General features: G+C 54.8%; 1 protein-coding gene across 2 annotated transcripts; it reads right to left on the bottom strand.

Moving 5' to 3' along the window:
- Positions 1 to 3309: 3309 nt before the first annotated feature.
- On the bottom strand, positions 3310 to 14330 carry LOC149912941 (adenylate cyclase type 10-like). 2 transcript variants are annotated; one of them, XM_090131787.1, is made up of 19 exons: positions 13971 to 14330; positions 13623 to 13716; positions 13377 to 13465; positions 12679 to 12870; positions 12353 to 12474; positions 11676 to 11752; positions 11232 to 11418; positions 10238 to 10290; positions 9878 to 10031; positions 9010 to 9202; positions 8643 to 8729; positions 8029 to 8312; positions 7490 to 7623; positions 6706 to 6828; positions 5852 to 6106; positions 5071 to 5606; positions 4742 to 4849; positions 4397 to 4575; positions 3310 to 3972 (listed from the first exon to the last, which is right to left on the bottom strand). In XM_090131787.1, exons 1-19 carry the CDS (start codon positions 14319 to 14321, stop codon positions 3786 to 3788), a joined length of 3405 nt encoding a protein of 1134 aa, XP_089987913.1. In that variant the 5' UTR covers positions 14322 to 14330; the 3' UTR covers positions 3310 to 3785. The 2 variants fall into 2 exon arrangements, with proteins under 2 accessions (XP_089987913.1, XP_089987914.1); XM_090131788.1 differs by lacking the exon at positions 13623 to 13716 and having other exon boundaries at positions 13971 to 14058.
- Positions 14331 to 14609: the final 279 nt, after the last annotated feature.

The following is a 14609-nucleotide window of genomic DNA, read 5'->3' as shown; positions in this document are numbered from 1 at the left end:
GACCAACTATTTCTAAGGATAAGTTACAGAATACAAACACACTGTGTTCTACTTCTTCAAACCAACTGCCCTTTTTAATATCTAATGCAGAAATTACACTCCATTCCCACAATTCCCCCCTCCCCCTGTACCATCAGTACAGTATCCCTCTGTAGTAGCTGGACTCCTGCTACTACAATCAAAGAAGTAAATATGGGCACAATCATTCCCTTCCATTTGCCGAACCAGGACTCCAACCGTGCAGTGACAGAAGTATCTATTCCTGAATTTTCTGCCAATTCATGAGCAAGAGTGGTAAGCCCTTGCAATGCTTTAGTTATTGTACCATCCGGGGCTGTGTTACTGGAGATGAAGGTGCAACAGCGGGTGCCCAGCATTACACACACACCCTTTTTCAGCTAGTGTCATATCTAGGGCAATCCTGTTGTCCCAGGCCATCCTACTTGTAGCATCCGATTGTTCCGCAATTCCCTTTATTGCCTCCTTTGTGTCGTTTATCAATCTCTGTTGGTTGTAATAGATGTAGTTAATCCAATCTATGTTTTCGTTAACTGTCACCCACCAGAACAGTGACTCGAACTCTGCAGCAATTTGATTTCTCACCTTAAGTTCATCAGGGACACCTCTAGGCACTCCAGTTGAATGTATATATATATTTATATAGTGTCATCTAATGAGAGCCTGAAGCCCTTTTATTCCTTCGGGGTGTGTGTGACACCCCCGTTTTGAATGATATAGCTAGTTGAACAAGCGCACAGGTACCTCCCCAATTAGATGGGAGAGTGGACCGTAAGATCTTCCCACCACAATACCACCAGGGATCCGCTCTAGAGATTCCCAATCTCGAATAGTTCCCTGCTGAATCTTCTGTAGCGTTCAAAGTCTCCCTGCATAGGGAGAAATTTCCTATAAGCCTGTAGCCCTTACACCCTGCCTTGAGAGGCAAGCTGTATGGTTACCTATGGCTGTGGGGAATGCAGGAGGGACTTTGGCATCCACCTCAGGCACTGGAGGGAACAATAAAGAGAGCGATTTACAGGCTTTGTTTCCCCAGGCGTTTTCTCTGGTACAGGGAAACCATGCGTCGCATCCCTTGGGGATCCTTGGTCCACCCCAGTGGAAGGGGTACCACCTGGGCTCCCGTCCTGATGCACAAGCATAGCAATTGCTATGGTTGAGACTCTGGACAGTATACTTAATCCATTCTACCTAGGTATTCACATCCCCATACGCTGTCTCAATTTCAAACGTTTGTCTGAGATCCTTTATTTCTGCAACTGTTACAACCACAGGGTTTTGACGGAGATTTTCCACTCTCTTTTCCCTACTTGCACATTCTGTGTAGGATCAGGGAGTGAATGCCATACAGCTTTCCTGAATCTGATTACCGGATCTTTTCCACCTATGTCTATTCCAAGGCCAACAGTGATGTTAACAAGACTGTCAGCCTTGTCAATCGTTATTGGCACTGGATTACATTGTAAGGCTTGGCAGGCTGGTTGGACGACCCCTGTAACATACTGATCTGGTCTTTCAATATACGCGCACACGAGGCATCCAGTATCCCAGGTGTGTATGTCCAGCCTCGGTAGGTAGTTGTCCACCATACATTATTCCACCCGTTACAAGGGTATCTCCTATTCATAGCTAGTTCAGGACATAGGTTTTTGTTTTCATTACTCAATCATCATTGAGTACTTAGGCTCCCACAAGCTATCGAATGACAGGCATCGAATGTGACAGTCTGAGGTTTTTCTTTCCTTGTCACATTCACCCAAATCTTAACAGGGTACTCTCCCGATCCCCTCTGTAGATCATCTTTTCTCCTGACACGCTGAATACAGGGGGGTAATCCCTTCAGGCCTGCATACCGGAGGTCAGGAAAGGCAGGTACTTCAAGAACAAGCTGCTTATATATGCATTACGTGTCCATGAAAAGGCTGGGTTATTATGATAAGGATGACTGACATTCCTCCCTCACCCCGAGTCTCACTTCTTTTATGCATGCGTGGTATTTTAGGGGTTGTTTGGTGGTCTTTCTGATGAAGGTTGTCTTTTTCACTTTGAGCAGCTCTTTGAGCAGCTTAGCTTTTTCCATGTCTGAGGAAGCCAGTTCTCCTTGACCTGTCTCTTCCTGCGTTATGTACCCCTTCTTCTTAGTTTTCCCATCCCATAGAGCCGAGTTCAGCTCTACCTGTGCCTTGGCTTTCTTAATCTCATTTCTACACATGCGGACAATGTCCCTATATTCTTTCCAGGCTACACAACCCTGCTTCCACTTTCTGTACGGTACGTTTCCCTCTTTTCCCTCAGCTTAAGCTGCAGGTACTTGCTCAGCCATGTCGGTCAGCCACCTCCTCTGCTCCGTTTCTTCTGTTCGGGGATTGAGAGCTCTTGTGCTCTCAGAAAGGTGTCCTGACAGAGCGGCCAGCTCTGTTCTGTGCCCATGCCCTCAAGGATGCTTTCCCAGGAGATCCCGCCCAGCAGTTCCTCGATCAGCCAGAAGTTTGCCCTCCTGAAGCTCAGGGCCCTGATTCTACTTTTTGCCAGGCCTGCATTCCTCCAGATCACAAACTCCACCAGGGCATGGTCATTACAGTTCAGGCTGCCTGCAGTCTTAACCTCTCTAATGCTCTCCTTTACTCTGGCGAGCACCAGGTGCAGTAAGGCTTCACCTCGGCTCGGTCTGTCTAGTACCTGGACAAGGAAGTCATCCTCGACAGACTCCAGGAATCTCCTGCATTGTCTGCCACCCTCCATGCCGCTATGCCAGAAGATATCCAGGTAGCTGAAATCCCCAATCAGGACAGGAGCCCACGAGCATGACACCTCCTGCAGCTGAAGCAAGAAGGCCTCGTCAACAGGCTCCCCCTGATCAGGTGGCCTGCAGCAGACCCCAACCACTAGATGCAGATGCCCCTTACTGGATTGATCCCTGATTTTCACCCATAAGCTCTCAACCTGGTCATGGCTGTTACTCGGACACAGCTCTTCACAATCTATCCACTTCCTAACATAGAGGGCAATTCCACTGATCAAAGACAGACCCCAGGTATAAGCGTGGCTACTCTTCATCACTCTTGCTTCTCTGTAGTGTGAGCTCAAATGCTATCTCACTGGCAAAATCCCAGAGATGTATTTAAATGAATTTCAGAGGATGCTTTTCTATTCTGAAAGGCAAACCCACTCATAGCTTGGCTTTTCCTGAGTGACAAAACCTGTGTTTAGAAAGACATATTTTTTCTAGAAAGCACATGAAAATTAGATGTTTTTACATTTTCCAGATCTCAAGAATGGACATAACGAACATAAGGAAGCAAACATTTTATTAAGATAGAGTAGGTAAAGGAGAGCTGTTGTCCAGTGTGAGAGTTTGCAGACGCGTCGTAGCTCTCAGTGGTTGTTTGGTGGTCTTTTTGATGGAGGCTGATGTCTTCCTCACTGTGTGCTCTTTGACGTGGGTCCGGTTGGAGGACACTTGGCTGGCTTTGGCTGGTTGTCTTACTGGCTACGACTTCTTCCTCCAATCTGTTGCTTCCTTGTTAATGTGTGTTCTTCTGCCCTAGCCAGCTGTCTTGCACTCCATTGCAGACATTGGGTAGTTGTTACTTGGTAGATGTTACTTGGAGAAACAGGAGGCCCGCTGTGTGCACTAACTGTCCAAGTCTGTAGTAAAGCATCTGTTATCGGCAGCCAAAAGCTGGATTGGCAAGGTCAGATCTGTAGCTGCCGATCCAGCACCCCATGAAGGCACACAGCTTTTAACTTCACTTGTTTTCCTTAATTCAAGAGTTGTCCAATGTTGTCCAGTCTGCTGCCTGGTAGGAGTGCATCTTCCTGTTCGTGTTAGCCTTCATGAGTGCTGCCAGGCGGGAGAACCTCCGTCCAGCAGATGTGCTCTCCTGGCTGTAGAGGTCCTCGAGCAAGGAGAGGCACCTGCTCTGCTGAAGCAGCCTGGCTTGCTTCTTCCTCCTGCCACACAAGAGAAACCGTTGGGCCCAGAGGCATGGCTGTGGAGCACTGAGTCAGACAGGGCAAGGGAAAGCGGGGTGGCAGGGCTGGACGGCTACACTGCTGGAGGAAGGGAGCTGATGCCAGGAGGGCAGCCGGGATGAAGGGGGCAAAGGAAGAAGTGCTGCTGGCACTGTGGCTCCAGAGGTGCATCCCTCAGCACAAGCTGCTTTTTACCCAAAGGTGTGCATTCTTCTCCCATGCTGCGCACAGGAGACAGCGTGAGGCTGCACCATCCGTGGCTCTACCCACACATCACACCTGAACGCCTCAGTCCTGTTAAGGCTTGGCAATGGGCTGAAACCTGGGCAGGCCTGGGCCTGGATGCGTGGGATCAGGTACAAAATGGCTCTTCCTCTCCCGTGTTGTCCCTTCTGCTGCTTACCGAGCCTCCTGTGGAAGGGAGGACGCTCTGCCTGTGGCCTGAGGAGCCCGCTGCAACCTTTCCCACAGAGACTTGACAAAGGCCCCGGCACGGGTCTGTGGGAACTGCTTTTCCAGCAGGCTTAGCGCCTGCCTGCTCATTTTCCTGGCCAGCTTCACACATCCCATGTTGCTGCAGACCTGCACAGGAAGAGGGAGGCATGCAGATGTAGAGGACTTGCCCAAGTCCTGCAGACTCTGCAGAAATGGACAGGGGACAGGCTGTGGCAGGAATATTCCCTTCCAGCAGGGAAAGCATCTGGCTGCATGCCTCCGGACACCCTTCCGCTTTTTCCTGCTTCTTTACCTCTCCTTTGAGGCTGAAGAAAGTGGCCTCCTCAAAGCGGTCGATGGCATACCCTTTTTTCTCTAGGGAGCTCCTCAGGACCTCTGCTTCGTTCAGCTTCATGATGGCCTTCAAACAAGCAACACAAACAGCAGGTGAGCATTGGTGCAGAGCCCCTGGCCAGCCCCATCCTTCCCTGTTGCCTCCTGCAGCATCTGCTGTAGCAGGGCCCGTGTTCCTCTCGGTCATGCCTGCCCTAACACAATCCTGTGGGCTCAGAGCAAGGGAGAGGAAGCCCTCAGCCCTCCTCCATGCTAATGCAGCTCGTGCTGGCAAGCAGGGTAACTCACCATGGAGCTGTTGGAGACGTGCAGGTAGGCAGCTGCAGATTCCAGCAGGTAGTAGAAGGCTTGGGAATCACTGCTCACTGCCGCGTAGTGGCGAGCCAGGGGCACAAGCACCGCTTCGGCGATGGCTTCACACTGGCAGGACCACTGGCCACTGTCCTTGGCCTGCAGTGTTGTCTGCTTGCCCTCTGCCAGAATCCCCTCTGCAGGGAGGGTCCTAGCCCTCCGCAGGTGTTCTCCAGCAACTACCAAGGCCTCCCAGCTGCTCCAGTTGTCCTTCTCAGCAGAGCCCTGGCAGCTCCTCTGCTCCTGGGGGCTGGAGATGCCAAAGCGGTGGAAGGCCACAAAGTCCCCTCCATGGCACCTCTGGCATTTGTGTGCGTGCCTCTCCAGGAAGGCGGCACACTCACGGTGAATGTTTATCTTCTGCCTTGTGGGCCACAGCTCATACGTTGCCTCCCACAGCAGTGGGTTGCAGAAGGCCAGGATTTCAGACTGCCGCTGCATGGTCTCCCTGCTCACAGAGGACCTCTCCACCCCTGCAAGGCAAGGAGTGCTGGCCTCAGACAAAGCTGGGGCCAGACCTCAAGGCTGCCCCAGCTGGGACAAAGGCAACACTTTGGCGTGTGCTGCTGCTGCCTGAGCCCGGCCTGTGCTCTGCCCACAAGCACAGTGGCAGAGGCTCTTGCAACAGCCAGTGAGAACTTCCCTCTGCATGAAGCTAGGTGAGCAAGGCCCTGTGGAGTCACAGTGCTCCTGGGCCCATGCTGCAGCCATCACTTACCGCTTCCTGACTGCCCAGAGGTGGGCAGCCTCTTTGTAGCACCTCGCTTGTCTTCTGGCTTCTCGATGTTCTCCAGTCGCTTCAGGATGTTGTCCTCCACCAGCATGTCCAGCAGTGAATTAATCTCATGCATTTTGCTACTGGGAACAATGTGAGCCAGCTGCTGGGTGGTAAACACTGGCCCTATGATGGCTGCAAACTTCAGAATCATCTGCTTCTTCAGACTGATCCGATCCAGCTCAGCCAGCATAATCTCTGTCAAGAAGAAGCAACACGTCTCTGTCTTGCCTGTCCCTGAGCTGAGGTTGGAGAAGCCGGACAGTTTCTCCAGAGGAAATGGGAAAGACTTTGGCCTCCTTTCTGCAGGATGGAACCTGCTGGGCAACCAGAGCCCAGGGTCAGTATCGTCAAGATGGCTCTGCTCCTCTCACAGTCACAGGCCACGGGAGTCAGGGGAAGCAGAGACACTCAGACAATGATGCAGAGGGCACGACCCAGCAGGTATGTGTGTCCCACCGTGCGACCTACTTGATCTGCTCTGGGTTCATGCCCAGCAGTGCACACAGGAGCACAGAACATTCTCGCCAGCCCAGAGCTGGACTCGGAGTTCCCCCACCCATGATGTGCAGCTCACTGTTCGGCTCAAAGCTGGTCTATTGCCCACAGGGGAAAACCACAGCCCGTAAGAGCGCAGGACTCTTCCTGCTTGGGCTGCAGTCACCTTCCTGGCAGAGCCCCGAGGCTGAGAGGGCAGCCCTGCAGCACGCAGGTGCCCAGCCTCTCCCTTACCTGCACCCCAGGAAAGGAAGCTGGGGCACAGCCACAAACCGGACAGGAGCCGCTCCGCTCCTCACCTTTCAAGGCCACTGGCAGCATGGGGTTCTCCAGGCTCACATCTGGTCTGAGGGTACAGATCCTTTCGCTGTCATTCCCGGTACCCGAGCTCGAGGCAGCTGTGACAGCGGGTGATGCCTTGGCTGCAGAAGATGGGAAGAGCAGGGGAAACATGAATAAGGTGCTACAAGTCGTACCTGTCATGGTCAGGCGCATTGCCTGGCCTACACAGAACAGGGCCAGCAAGCAGGGCATGCCAGTTGATTCCCACTGCAAGCTTTCATTTGCACTGCCCCCCCAGCTCTCTTCTGTCTTCACACCAGCTTCAGACCAAATGCCCTTCAGTCAAAACTTCTGGGCTTCTCAGATGGAGAATGAATGTTGCGCAACAGAATGCGGTGGTGATGCTGCCTTCAACAGCACTACCTCCAGAGTCAGGGAAGTTGCCACTGATGCTCCAGAAGGCAAAGCCCGTGCAGGCTGCCCCTAAGCAATGGTGCTCTGCTTGGCATTGCTCTTGCAGTGGCATTCCCACCGTGCTCTTCAGTTCCCAAGGCCCTTGTGAGGACTTGAGGTTTTGAAGCAGTTTCCCACTCCCCCAGATGGGCTTTGCTCTCACAGGAGCTGAGCTGATGGTTGTCACGGGAGCAGCAAGGTGTGCAGCAGCCCACACCTCTGCCATGGCAAGTTCTGCCCTGCTGCAGGGTCAGCCTCTGCCCAGAGTTACTGGGGAGACACAGGGCACGGCTGTGCAGGAGAGGATGCGCCACAGCGAACAGCGGATTGGCAACAAAGGGTGCTTACCAATCAAGTTCTGCCAGTTGTCCTGCCCTTCATCTGGCCTCCTGGTGTGCAACAAGAGCATGTTGTTGCATTGCAGGTAGCGCAGCAGTTCCTCACAGTAAGATGGGATGCCAGAGCTTCTCTGGATCAGGAACCTGGGCAGGAGCACAAGCAACACCAAGGAAGTAAGGTGCAGCACAGTTTGGATGGGTGGTGAGTCACTCAGACCTCGCAGGCTGACCAGCCTCTTCAACATGGAGAAACCTGGCTTCTGGAAGGGGCTTGTGTGTCTGGCCCCTCCCAGATGTACAGCGTTCCTGGGAATCCATCAGGAAAGGCTGATGGACAATGCCCAAAGCACAGAACAGCAAACCACGGCAACAGCGAAGGGCTGACACCATCCAGACTCTGCTGCTCGTGGCAGTTGCCCATTCTTAGCTCACACCTGCTATGGCCAGGCTTAAGGAAAGACCCATCAACTCCTTTTTAACAGGGTGATTCCCAGCTGTGGTCAGCGTAAGTGCAACCCCTACGGAAGAGCTCCCCAGACTTGGGCTTACCTTGCTAGCTCCCTGGGGATGCTGCTCACTCCAAGGTCCTGGCAGGCTTTCTGCACCACAGCTGAAGCTTTCAGCCCTTCCAGACGAACGCAAGTGGTTCTCTCGGATGTTGTTCTGTCAGCGGCAGCTTTGAAAATGCTCTCTGTTCTGTCCTTGACTGGAGCTAAGCTCATGACCATGAAGACCATGACACTTTGGAGCATTGGCCACATGATAGACCAGGACACAGGGTCGAGGAAGTGGGCGTTGTCGATGAAAAATATGCCAAATTTCCCTCCAAGCACCTAAAAAACAGGTGGTTCTGAGTGGAATCCAGTGGATTCTTGAGCGTCTTCCAGGGAGGACACATAGCCTTTCTCGCTCTCACGACAAGGGGATATTCAGAAGCCTCTCCTCAGCCACCTCCCTCTCCAGGAGTTTACCAACTTTGTTGTGCGAGACTGTAAAGTCTCCTCTAACATCAGTTTCACGGCAGAAGGAGAGAACTTTGCCGGGCAGAGTTTCTGGAGGGCTGTGACCCAGGCAAATCGTCCCCTCAGGCAGCTCCAGCGTGGAGCCTGCACCCGGCACGATTGTTTGCCTCCTGTGAGGCCGGGGGAAGGAGACCTGCTCACCTTCTGTAGCATTTGCGTACAAGTCAGGTGGAACGCACTGGCCCGTTCAGTGGAACACATCTTGGAAACTTTGTCCGTGATGGGAAACTGTCCAGGAAAGACAGAGAGGAACATTGCTGCAGGTCTGGGCACACCTATCTCCCAGAGCAAGACTGCAGAGCAAAATGCCTCTGCTTTTGCATGTGGCCAGCACCAGCCCCCCTTCAATGGCATTTCCAGGGTGCTGAACAAAACACGGGGGGGGGGGAGAGGGGGAGGCACGTGCATGGCACAGGAGCACCCCATGCACAGGGGCACAGGAATCAGACAGCACTGAGCTGAGCCACTCCCAGCAGAGCATCCAAGCAAGACGGCCTCTCACTCTCACCTTAACTGAGAAAACACTGTTTAGCAGGCAATAGCTGCTCTCTTCTATTGTGTCTTGGAATATGGTCTGCAGAGCGCGCTGCCTCTCACTGGAAGTTTTAGCGTCCTGGAGACCCAGCGCCCTGGCCACGAGCAGACAGATGCCAGAGAAGGGCTGCTTCACATTGTCCTCTGTCAGTTCCACAGTGATGACCCTGCGGTGCAAAAGCAGAAGACACTGAGATCCAGAATTGCCTCCTGGTAGCGCAAGCTTGCCCAGACAGCAGTGCTCAGTGGTTGAGCCGCCTTGTTCTTTCTGCAGAGGAAAGTGGGACTCTTCAGCCACACATCTCCAAGTGCTTCCTGGAGAGGACCAAGCTTTCCCCTCATCGTACAAGAAAGAGTCCCGAGGGGCGGCTGCAGGCCAATCACTGGGGGGGCTGACCGCGGCCCCTGCACCTCCACAGCCCCAGCCCAGGTCACACACTGCATGCCATGCAGAGGCCCTCATTGGGTAAAGAAGGAAGGCCTCAGCAGGCGGCAGGTCTACGTCTGCCGTCCGGCCTGCAGCAGGGCTCTTCTGCCCCAGTGCTCCTTCTGGAAAACAGAGGGCAAGCAGTGCTTCTGAGACGGGCCACCTTGCTTCCTCTCAGCTCCACAGCTGAAGCTCTTTCCACCTCTTTGTGCTTGGCCCAGGGACAAAGGAGAAAAGCAGTGGCTCTCAAAGCCAGCTTGGACTCTCCGAGAAAGCGGGTGCTGCTTGGGAAGGTTTGCAGTAGGCTTTTTTGGGAGGCTGCAGCGCAAGGGCTGGCACCCGAACTGCAGTGTTCCACAAACACCAGGGGATGGGCAGGGGAGGGGTGCCAAAGCGACAGCTCCAAAGTGCTTACCTGTGCTTAGCAGCCCGGTCTAAAACAGCCAGCTTGGCAAGTAAGTGGCTCTTTCCAGAGCCTGGAATGCCCACGAATGCCACGGTGTGTGGTTCTTCCAAAACATCATAGGCCTCCAAGCAGCAGTCAAAGATTTCGATCTCCGCCTCCCGACCTGTGCAGACCCACAAGAGAATCAGCTGCTGCAGCGTGCTGAAAAGCGGGGAGCCCCTCCAGTTCTCTCCCCTACCCCGCAGCAGACAGGGAGGGAGCGAGGAAGCGGCTGCGTGGGGCTCAGCTGCGTGTCAGGGCAGCACACAGCACAGCCCCTGGCACTGGGCAAAGGGAAGCAACTGGGCTTCACATGAGTTCTTCACCTACCCAGCAGGGGACCATAGCGTGACCTCTCCTTGGCAAGGCCCATGTCATATTGGCTAGAAGGGGGAGAAAACAAAAGTCACTTACTTAGTCAGAAACCGCTGCATGCAGAGCCTGCTGTGGAAGGGTGGAGACCCCCCTCTCGAGCAGCATGTTACCCAGAGCACGTTCCCCTGGCCAACGCTCAAGGTGACACACTAGGACAAGTCTCAAGCATAAAGAAATCCAGCAGCCACGGCAGGACAGCCGAAGCTAACAAAAGTCCCTTGCCGGAGGCAACAACCAAAGAAATCCAAGATGAGGAAAGAAGCCAGGCTACGATGCTGGCTGGCTGGCTGACTGCTTTGCTAGCCTGGACAAGCAAAACAAGCCTCTTGGAAAGGAGGACCTGTGTCTCTTACTGGCTTGGGATGCCCAAGCTGCTGGCACCTTTGGCTCAAGTCTTGTAGTGGTTTCCAAGAGACAGTAGCATTCATGTTCAAAAGGCCCTCCAATGAGGAGGTCAAAGCTGGGCCCAGAGGAACAGCAGAGGACTGAGCAGGAAGGCAGGAGGAGGCAGAGCATGCCAGCAGCCCACCTTTCCCCAGTGGAACACGACTGACCCAAAGCTTCCTGCTGGGAAGCAGATGGGGAAAAAACCCCACCCCATGCAGCAGAATGACCGCTGGCTTAGTCTTACACGTGGTGGAACAAAGTACAACAGTGCAAGCTCAGAGGAAAGCTGCTCGGACAAAGCCCACAAGGCTAGCCTGTGCCTCCAAAGACAGGCTAGCCTTCCCCATCCCAGTGCCATCACTTCCACTCTCTTAGCAGCAAGAAACACAAGGGCAGAGAAGCAGAAAGCAGACCCACACTAGGGCCTCCGATCTTCTCAGCCACAGGCAAGGGAGGTCTGTGGGAGACCAGCCTGGTCTCGCTGCAGAACTCCTCTCTGTTGGCCAAGGTTGCACCCTTGAGGCCCCTCTCCCCTCGCTTGCACAGCTCAGAGAACACTTACTGCTCAGTGATCCCCAGGTATTGATAGATGGTGACGGGATCGGTAACACCTTTCATGTCTCTCTTTGGCAACTCTTTGAAGCAGTAGCTGGGCAGGCGAGAGGCTGCATACGTCTCTGCGTCACAGGACACCATCCCTGGGTAGGCCATCATCATGCGGGCGGCTAAATTCACCTTAAAGCCAAGGACTGCCACAGAGAAAGCATACGTCAGCGCAGTTGGGAAACCTTCAAGGCCAAGGGCAACCTCCCCTCCCAGGCACAAGCCAACCCAACTGCCGGGTAAGCGAACCCAAAGGGAACCGCACGTCTCTGAGCCCATCCTCCTGCCTCAAGGCCCCAACGGGCTGCAGTGTGTCCTTGCCTCAGCCCATCCGCCTTGTCCAGACCAACGTGCTGAAGCAGACCCATGCCAGCCTCACATTCCTAAGACAAAGGAGCCTTACCTGTGTGTTCAAACCTCTCGGGATGGCCAGTGAGGCCGCAGAACGTCATCCCGCTGCTGACCCCGACAGAAGCTCGCCTGGCACACAGAAAGAGTGATGTGCATTCAGCAGCAGCCCTGCTGCAGTCCCACTCGCCCTGTTCCATCCCTTCCCACCTCTCCCCTCCTCGGCACCGGGATCACACAATCCAGCACGGGTCGTGAGGACTTAGAGAGCTTGGGGTGCAAAACGCCCCGGTGGCAAGGGATGTAGGTAGGGCACATGCAAAACCATTTGGACCCTTCCCCCGAGGCCTGATGGCTGCAACCTGCGTCAGGTCACAGACTCTTCTCCTTAGCAAGGAGGCAAGCAAGTGCTGCCTGCACACCACCCACAGTGGCAGTGACTGGAGGTCACTGGAGGGACTGGGCTCAGGCCTTGTTCCTGGCCCCATTGCCCAGAAGAGCCTGCCTCTGGCACTGAGGAGCTCTGTGCCCTGGTGAGGGCTCGCTCCAGCACAGTGACTGGCAGGCAGCACTTGGGGGCTGTGCCTGGCTGCCGTGGGCTAACCTGCCACCTCTGAGATGCTGCCTCCTTCCAGCCAGGGGCAAAGCAGGACAAGCCAGGGGGCATGTCTCTTGCTCATCAGTCCCTCGTGCCATCCCAGGCAGCACACACACCCCATCACATGCACTCACTGGAGTTTTCTCAGCTCCGTGGAGGCCTTGTGGAGGATCTGCATAGCACATTCCAAGGCGTGGGTGCTCTCACAGGCCAACTTTTCTCCAGGAAATCCAAACACGCAGAGGAAGGTGCAGCCCTGCAAAGAAGAGGTGCAGTACGCCGTGCTTTACAATACTGGTGGCCAGCAGCTGATGCATTCTGCCACAGGCACCAGGGAGACCAGTGGAACTTCAGGTCAGCCCACAACCACAGATCCCAGCAGCAGGCAGAGCTGCTTCTCATTCCCCTGCTGCCAAACAGACAGAGCATCCCGGGGATAGGATGGCTATCATGCACTCACTTTGTCAAACAGAAGAGTTTTGTTGATTTCACCCTTGTGAGGGTTGATGATTTCTGAAATCATACTGCTGCTATCACTGAGGCTGCTGCTGAGCTCCACTGTGCTGATCTTGTCAGCAAACTGCAGCTGGACAAAAAGGCTGGTGACCGGCCGTAGCTCAGAGCACAGCTCCAGTGGCACGTCCTGATAAAGCTGCAAGAGAAGAGCACAACAGCTTTGCCAGCCTGCTCTCCCGGGGCTTCTCTGGGCCCACAACAGACACCAAGGGACAGCAGGCGTGCTGGCAACGCCAGGTACTACTGGAGGATGGCAAAGTCCTCCCAGGTACCGAGTCCTGGCACAAAGCTACTCTGGCAACACTCTGTCCTGTGACACGTGCGGGCACAAGGGGAGGCTCTTTGCCATCCTTAGGCACCTGAGCGGGATCTTGTCCCCCTTGCTCCCTCCCCCATGCCTGTGCAACCTCCAAAACAACAGCCATGCAGAAGACAGGCAAGGCCGCCTCCCACCACCCCTGTCTCTCAGAGGAGCAGCACAAACGGACAGCTTCCGGGCACGTCTGGCCCCAGCAGCCCTGGCATCTCTTTTCCTCAGGCTCCCGCCTCAGACTGCACTTTCTTTTGGCTGCCTGTTCTCCCGAGAGCTCCACACCATCTCCTGCCCTCCCTACACGCAGCCGCCAGCAGTAGTGGCCGTACCTTCTGGAGAACAGCTGTTGATATGTGCTTCTCCAGCCTCGCTTCCACTTCAGGATTACCAGAGCTCATAAGAACCGGTCTTCGGAGGCCTAGGGAAAGGAAACGCAGGCCGTCACTGGCACGGTAGGATGCAGGGGCTTGGGAAGCTGCACACAGCAAAGGAAAGGTTCTCCTGCACTTGCTCCCGCTCCTGTCTGAAGCAGGCAGGAGCCACCTTTCCAGCCAGTCACAGGACAAGCAACTCACCCATCCCTTCCAAATGCCAGTCCCCTCTGTATAAGTTCAGCTGGTCTACAGCATATTGGTAGTCTTCGTGAGCTAAGTGACTCATTCCCACAACCTGAAGACACACAGGAGGAAAGGAATGCCACTGGCCTCCCTGGAAGCCCCAGGGCACTCGGCCTGCCCCTCCACTCTCTCTTCCCAGAGAAGGGCAAGCCCACCTCCCTGGACTTTCAGCTGAGGTGCAAGGCCAACAGCTTCAGCTCTCTGCCTACGCTTATGGTTAGGGCAGTAGTCACGTTCAGCCTCTCAGCCGCCTCCCCACCCAGGTGCGGGTCTTCCAAAGGGCTCGAGGCCACACCATTCACCCACCTTCATGGCCCGACTGCCAGCAATAGACTTGACCCTGATTCTTTGCTGCTCACACAGCTCCCAGCAGGTCTGTGACAGCACAATTTCATAGGCAGCCGAAAGGTTTTGGGCCTCGATAACTTCATCCAGGGCCTGGCTGCAGATGAAGAAGTAGTGACGATCCCCGCCTCTGACGGATATGAAGGAGAGAATCCCGGCGGAGATCCCTGGGGGGAGAGAGAGACCAGCAGCGTTAACACAGGGAACCTTTGGAACTCGGTGGCCTCCAGCTGCACAGAAGCTCAGCGGACGCCCAGCCTGGAGACAGGCACCAGGGAGGGGAAGGGCCTCGTGCATCCTTCTCAGGGCCATACCGACACAGGTCCCAGAAACGGGCGTCTAAAGAGGGGCAAACAAAGTCAACACTGACAGTGCGTTGGCACTGCCGGGCGTCTGAGCCAGCAGCCTACAGGCTAGCCCAGCAGAGCAGCAGCTTTGAGCAGCGTCTGCTCTGTTTACGTGAAGGCAGGTTGCCTTATCCAAGGGGCAGGCGAGACAGGGGCACGTCTAGGGACCGGGTGTGGGATCTACCTCCCAGTGGGGTCAGACGCTGGGGCCCCCACAGACGGAGCGGGCTGTGCTCTGGGACCCTCACTGGGA

The sequence above is a fragment of the Phasianus colchicus genome, chromosome Z, assembly GCF_987193195.1.
Source record: "Phasianus colchicus chromosome Z, bPhaCol1.hap1.1, whole genome shotgun sequence".
Lineage (NCBI taxonomy): Eukaryota > Metazoa > Chordata > Aves > Galliformes > Phasianidae > Phasianus > Phasianus colchicus.
This window is presented reverse-complemented; position numbering and strand designations above follow the sequence as displayed.

What these genes read in the sequence shown, in the direction of transcription:
- LOC149912941 (XM_090131787.1), bottom strand. Translation starts at nt 14,321, where the DNA reads ATGGCCCTGAGAAGGATGCACGAGGCCCTTCCCCTCCCTGGTGCCTGT. An exon ending in TACCTGGGGATCACTGAGCA is followed by an intron (nt 10,291 to 11,231) that starts GTAAGTGTTCTC and finishes TCCCCCTTCTAG; the next exon opens with CCAATATGACATGGGCCTTG. An exon ending in ACGTCTCCAACAGCTCCATG is followed by an intron (nt 4,850 to 5,070) that starts GTGAGTTACCCT and finishes GCTTGTTTGAAG; the next exon opens with GCCATCATGAAGCTGAACGA.